The sequence below is a fragment of the Mandrillus leucophaeus genome, unplaced genomic scaffold (genome assembly GCF_000951045.1).
Source record: "Mandrillus leucophaeus isolate KB7577 unplaced genomic scaffold, Mleu.le_1.0 Scaffold86, whole genome shotgun sequence".
Lineage (NCBI taxonomy): Eukaryota > Metazoa > Chordata > Mammalia > Primates > Cercopithecidae > Mandrillus > Mandrillus leucophaeus.
Window position 1 is genome coordinate 861,198 of NW_012109363.1, and position 6,666 is coordinate 867,863.

At 59.3% G+C, this 6,666-nt stretch overlaps 1 protein-coding gene across 1 annotated transcript in view; it reads right to left on the reverse strand.

The window, feature by feature from the left end:
* Positions 1-491: 491 nt before the first annotated feature.
* The window catches only part of HR (hair growth associated), a 21,812-nt gene continuing 15,637 nt past the window's right edge, over positions 492-6,666 (reverse strand). The window contains exons 12-20 of the mRNA XM_011968780.1: positions 6,383-6,525; positions 6,010-6,175; positions 5,772-5,841; positions 5,427-5,557; positions 5,166-5,285; positions 4,949-5,064; positions 2,934-3,098; positions 2,360-2,488; positions 492-1,832 (exon numbers count right to left, since the gene is read on the reverse strand). Coding sequence (XP_011824170.1) covers positions 1,770-1,832; positions 2,360-2,488; positions 2,934-3,098; positions 4,949-5,064; positions 5,166-5,285; positions 5,427-5,557; positions 5,772-5,841; positions 6,010-6,175; positions 6,383-6,525 — 1,103 coding nt within the window. The 3' untranslated portion in view covers positions 492-1,769. The remainder of the gene's footprint in view (positions 1,833-2,359; positions 2,489-2,933; positions 3,099-4,948; positions 5,065-5,165; positions 5,286-5,426; positions 5,558-5,771; positions 5,842-6,009; positions 6,176-6,382; positions 6,526-6,666) is intronic.

Consider the following 6,666-nt stretch of genomic DNA (forward strand, 5'->3'; position numbering starts at 1 on the left):
TCTTGAACTCCTGACCTCAAGTGATCCACCTGCCTCTGCCTCCCAAAGTGCTAGGAGTACAGGGGTGAACCACCTCGCCTGGCCAGATGAGATCAATTAAATGAAAACAATAGCAAAGTAAACGTAGAGTTCTCAGTTTTTTCTTTTCTCCTCTTTATCCCATAAAAAAATGAAAATAACTGAGTTCTCCAAACAATGAAGAAAGCCCTGCTTTTTTTTTTTTAAATAAAGGATGATTTTGTAAATCATGGCAAAGCCGCTTAATGGAATATAAGCAGTCATTTAAAATGATGGTTAGGTAGAAACACAGAAAATGATTATGATATGGTGTTGAAAGAAAGAAACCAAGGACAAAACAGCAATCCAGCCATGTGTACAGCAAATCCTTGGGGAAAGCACTGGGAGGGAATACGCCAAAATATTCATAGTAGTTGGAGGTGTGTAATGATAGGCTTGAAGGTGACTTTCTTATTTTCTAAATGTTCTGAAAGTATATTACACTTATAATAAAAAAAAACTTTATTTAATAAAAAAAATTCCCCAAACCACAGCAGGAACAATTAGGTATGACAAGAGTGGGAGTGTTTCTCTTTGTAGGGCTGAGATACACAAGGGAAGCTGGAGAGGGCAGAGCGCCACCAGAAGGCTGCAGGTGTGGAGTGGGGACAAGGAGGGGTCGGCTGTCTGAAGCAGTCAGGCTCAGTCCCAGGGTGGCTGGGCCTGGCGTCGGTCACGGCCACCAAGAGCAGACAGGTGGGGCAAGGGCTCCTCTGGGCCACACCTCTGGATCTCCAGGTCAAGGTAGACGGGAGAGATGGGGCGGCCTGGAGCTTGCTGGGTGGAGTAGGGCTCCGGAGTCTCTGCACAGGGAGGTCACCTCGTGGCTGTGCCCCAGGACTCTGCCTTGCCTGCTGTTACACTCAGGAGCATCTTTGGGGAATAGCCCTCCACCCCACCCAAAGGTTCCTCAGTGGGAGGCAAGGACCCAGGCCCCGGAGGAAGGAGGAAGAGCAGGCAGTGGTGTCCTGTCCCTCAGGCCCCAGCTCCGGGCTGCCCTACTCCATTTGCCTCTACTCTAGGGCAGATTTCCATGTCCCCCTCCCTCCCTGGACCATGTGGCCTGCAGGGGCAGGGCCAACCACACTGGCAGCAGTCACAAAACAACAGACTTTAATGGAAATCATGAAGGAGGGAAGCGGGCGGACCTGGAAGGGGCTGAGTGACATCGCCCATGCCGCTCCCTCAGCCAAGCCTGAGCAGCTCCTGATGCCACCCTCTCCTCACCTCCGCAGGAGGGCGGAAGGTCAGGGACCCCTTGTTCAGCATGCCTGCAGTGAGCCCAGTGGGGATGCGGTGGTAGAAGCGGAGCTGGGGCAGTAGAGCAGGCTCAGCAGGAGTGAGCAGCAGCAGGTGTTGCTTAAGCCAGAATGATTCCCGAGGTCCCCCAAGGAAAGGCTGTTTGTCTCCTGGGTCGGGGAGGAATGGGGGTTGGAGGAAGTCAATCGACCCCAATGCAGGCCTGGTACCATGGAGAGGGGCACAGGGTGGGGGAGGTGCCAGCCTGAGAAGGACAGGTGTGAGCTAGGTGGCACTGTGGTTGTTGGCTTAAGGGGGAGGGGAACAGGGTGCCCTGCTTGTGCCCGGAGTGGTGCTTGTGGGGTTGACCAGAAATCCTCAAGTCCCCTAGCGTCATTCCCTGCTAAAGTTGTACCTGGGCTGAGCACCTGGTCTACCTGTCCCCACCCCGACCCCAAACACCCAGCATCCCTCTATTTGGCCTCCTGCAATGTCCCCACGGCCACCTTCACTGCTTGGAACACAGCCCAGTCCATCTAGGAAAAAGAGAGAGGACAAAGCATTTTCAGCCACATTCCTGGACCCCCCACTGTCCCCCACCCTGCTTAAAAGGAATACTCTGGCCAGGTGCAGTGGCTCACACCTGTAATCCCAGCACTTTGGGAGGCGGAAGTGGGTAGATCATTCGAGGTCAGGAGTTCGAGACCAGTCTGGCCAACATGGTGAAACCCCACCTCTACTAAAGATCAAAAAAAAAAAAAAAAAAATTAGCCAGATGTGGTGGTGGGCGCCTGTAATCCCAGCTACTTAGGAGACTGAGGCCAGAGAATCGCTTGAACCCAGGAGGCGGAGGTTGCAGAGAGCTCCACTCCAGCCTGGGCGACAGAGCAAGACTCCATCTCAAAAAACAAAACGAAACAAAATAAAAAGAATACCCTGCCCCTGCACAGGGTAACTGCATGCTTGGCACAGGGTGGTATCTGCTATGTCCACCGAAGCTGTGGCACAGGGAGGTGGGAGGCTTGGGCAGCACACCCAGCCTGCTGGCCCACATCCCACTCACCTGGGCACAAAGCAGGCGGCAGTCAGGGTGAAGGCTGGATCCCTGGTGGCAGAGCTGAGCAGAGAGGGCAGAGGTCTCAGGGGAGAGGAAGTGCTGAGTGACGCTGACTGTGCTCACCAGGCCCTGCACCTGTGTCAGGGGAACATGGACAGTGAGGCTCAAGATCACACATCCTCTCCCTGTCCCCCTGGTCCCTGAGGTTCGCTTCCTCTAATGACACCCACTCCCCACCCCTAGCTCTCAGAGAGCAGATTCCTGGATGCACCACTGGACACTTCAAAGGCTGGGCCAAAACCGAGTGTCAGGACTGCCAGAGAGACCCCGAAGTCTCCCCGCAAGCCCCCTGACATCAGCATGCCCAGGAAAACAGTAGTGGACTCTGGCGCCAGTCCCAGTTGGGCTCAGTGTCTTCAAGGCCTCTTGGCTCCCCTGTTTTCTGTTCCCCACAGCAGTGTGCGGCTCCCTGCCCTGCCCGGCTCTTGGGTATTGAGGTGATGTTGGATGCCTGCAGCCTTGATCGGATCGCTCCTGCCAGCCTGATCTCCCCGCAGAGCCCCTGCCCGCCGGGAAGCACCTGGTGGGGAGCCCCTGCAGGCACCAGCACGGCCTCTCCGGGGGCCTGGAGCAGGGTCCAGCAGCTCACGCCCCACTCCTCCCGCAGGCGCCGCCGCAGCCCTGCGTCCAGGTAGCAGCTGCCTGGGGCGCCAGGCTCCAGGGCGCCTGCCCCGGCCGGGCACACCTCAAAGAAGAGAAGGGGGAATGAGCAAGATGGGGAGGGAAGGGCAGGGCTGCAGGAGGATGGGACATGGACTTTCCAGAGGCCAGAGGTGGAGAAAAGAGCTGAAGGGTCAAGTCTTGAAGGGCCGGCAGGGAGGGTAGGGTTGGGTTTGTTTGGGGCTGGGGTAGCTCAGGTTGGCAGAACACACATTTGGCTGGAAGGAGCTTAGAAGGAAGGGGTTCAAGGCCCTACAGGGGGGCAGACTGAATCCCTGCTTTTCTGGGGCTGGAGGCCTTTAACAGCCTCTGTGACCTCAGCCCCTCTGCTCCCTCTCTCAATGGTGCCCCTTTCTGCAAAGCCAAGGGAGACGTCCTGCATAATCCCAGTTCATAAACTGTCTACCAGGACTTCTTAGTCTGGAATGGCCAGAATTGTGTGCTGAGTGGTGGGTGAGCAGGGAGCTGTATGTCCCTGGGGAGACAACTCAAAGCGTTCATCAGGGTCTCCCTAAGTTTCTGGACGCGGAAAAGGGAAGGACCACTGCGAGGCTGTGAGTGCCTGTGGGTGAACAGGCTTTCGGGCCAGGCCCAGGTCTCTGCAGCAGCCACAGCTACGGGGACCTCACAAGCCCAACCAGAGCAGGGAGCTCTCTGGGCAGGCAGGGACTCGCGGAGGCCAGAGGTGCCCAGGGAGCATGTGCAAAGGGGGCGCCGGCATCATGCTCCAACCCGCCACCAGCCCAATCCACCCCCTTCGGCAAGGACCTCAGCCATTGCCCCTGGGCTTAGGGCTGCAAGATGGGGCCATCAGGGAAGGGAAGGCTAGTGAAGCCGATGGGACCCTAGAGGAGTCCCAGTTGGGTGCCAAGATTCCTTTGCCCTTGGAGATTCAGGTCCATCCTGGAGCTGAGCAGTGTTTCCCAGGCCACCCAGGGAGACTGTGCCCCTCAGCCCTGCCCCGTGAGTCACTGGGTTGGGCCGTGGGGACTGCCCACGGCCAGCCACACCCAGCCCGGAAGAGGCCATCTGTGTGTGGAGGTGTGCTCCCCTCTGCATGTCCCAGCATCTGTGTGTGCATCTACACGTGTGTATGCCTGTGGGCAGGAGGGGTGCACACCATGCTGGCCTCTGCAAGTCTCTGTGTGTGTGCTTTGGCGAGGGGTGACACTAGGTGGAAGTCTTTTCCCCAGGATAATGAGGGCCCAGCTGGATTTGGGAACCACGGGGCTGCCCTCGCCTTACCCCTGGACTCTCCTCCCCTGCGCCTCAAGCTTCTTGCCTCCAGCCCACCCCATCACTTTCCCCTTCCCTGGCTCCTTACCTGACCCATCTCTCTTTCTACTTCCCTCAGCCCCCTTCCTTGCTAGCCCCTCCAGGAGCATCTCCTCCAGGCAGTCTCCCCTAACAAGATGCAAATACCAAAAGCGGGGCAGCAGGACGGAGTCTCAGAAGGGAGGGAAGGCTGCCTGCCTCCAGGAGTAGCACAGAGTAGTGACCTGGGGCCATGACAGACAGAAGCTCAGATCCCAGCCCTGCCACTAAGCCTCGGTGTTCTCATTTGCCAATGGGGCAGGGGACTGAGACAGGTAACAGATATTACGCCTAAGGCCCTGGTACCACGTCCAGCCTCAGGCAGCTGGTGCTGTCATTTCATCATCAGGTCCAGGCTGTCCTGCCGCAACCCCCTGCCGCTTCTCTGAGCCCCATAGCAGAACTCCGGGTCCCCTCTGCCTTCTCTGCACCTGTCTGTGCGAGTTGGTCTGTGCAGCTCACCTGAGGGCGCGGGGCGGGGAGCGAGCACACTAGGGTGGGACTGGACGAGCTTCTAGGGCTGAGCAGGGGGAAGGGTAGGGCTCCCGGCTGCCTCCTCACCATCTGGAGAAAGCGGCGGATGCGCTGGGCGTCCTGTGCCCGGAACACGTGCCACACAGTGCTGACCTGGCTGCCCGGAGACCAGAGCCCCTCCCCTTCCAGGCCTGAAAGGAAGTCTGAGGAGGAAAGAGAACTCAGGCAGGCCCTGGGCTGGTGGCAACAGACACTCGCCTCTGTATCTTGTCCCTGCTCCTCCTGCCTCTGGCCGAGGACCTACCTTTCTGTACCCGGTGCCAGGCAGGCAGTGGTGCCTCGGCGTGCACCAGGATGCTGACCAGGTCAGCCACCTCCACACAGAGGTTCTTGGTCCCCAGGTGTCCCCGGTGCGGGCTCACACCTGCAATGGCAATAGAGAAAGAACAGTTAGAAATGGAATCAGAGAAGCACTTCAAGCCCCAGGGCCTTGGCACAGATGCTCGTGTGCCCTGAGATGACAGGCACAAGAGTAGAGACTGAGCAGGAGTGGAGGGACACTCACCATAGGCTGCCCAGAGTTGGGGCTCCAGTGGACGCAGGGCAAGGCCAGGTGGGAGGTAGGAAGCCAGGTTGAGTTTTCCACGGTGGGCGCAGTACTCTGGGAGTGGCAGGCTGGCAGCTAGGTTCTCCACCCTATGGGGCGAGGGGGTCATGCCCAGCAGACCCAACCCGCATACCAGAGACCCCATCAAGGCCCTCCCACTGCCAGGGTAACTCCCAGAGGGCAAACATGAGAGTACCGGGGGCCACAGGGTGGGGGTGGGGGGCAGAGGAGGAGGGGAGGGCTGAACCAGGCGGGGCCTGCAGTGGTTGGGGAGGTAGGGCTGGCCCTTGGTGACATACACACCTGCTGGCGTCCTCATCCCCCAGAGCTCGATGCAGCAGGAGGACAGAGCCCTCATCTGACTTTGGGCGAACTACAGGAGGAGATAGAACGGCCATTGGCCTCCTCAGCTCCAAAGCCCCTGCCCCAGCAGCAGCAACCCCTGCTTCCAGCCCCTCAGGGTTACTCTGGGACTCCTCTGCCACCCGGTCCCTAGGGCTTGGGCTCCCAGCTCCCTCTCCCCTGTGTCGGGGACACTTACGCTCAGGCCAGGAGAAGCCCTCCCAGAATGCTGTGCTGCCCAGGCTGGTGGGCTGGGGAGGCCCAAGGGGACTCAGCGCCTGCACCTGGCCTCCAAGTGCCCCAAGAGCTTCTGTCCCCCACAGGTTGCCCTGCAATGTCCTTTGGATCCCTGACACCAACACAGGCTGTGGTGGGAAAGGAAGGAGGCCATGAGGAGAATGGCCAGGGTGCCCGCCGTGGCCAGGCAAGAGTGTGTTGTAAGGGCAGTGAACAGCTCAGAGACAGCCCTCTTGCTCCCTCTGAGCCGTTAGGTCTGTCTGGGCCTAGGGACCAAGGCCCCAAGGGGCAGGTGGGGTGGCCAGGGCTGGGAGGGGAGGGGCAGAGCACCTCACCTGGCCCTGCCTCCAGTGCTCCTGGAAGAGGCGGAAGCCACGCCGAGGCCGAGGCCGGGGCTCCTGCAGCCACAGCAAAGCCCCCGGGGGAGGCAGTCGGGGCCGCACTGGAGAGAGAGGCAGGCCCAGGCCCTTGCGCATGTCTCTTATACACATCTAGATGTGTATAAGAGACAGGCCCTGCGTCCAGGTAGCAGCTGCCTGGGGCGCCAGGCTCCAGGGCGCCTGCCCCGGCCGGGCACACCTCAAAGAAGAGAAGGGGGAATGAGCAAGATGGGGAGGGA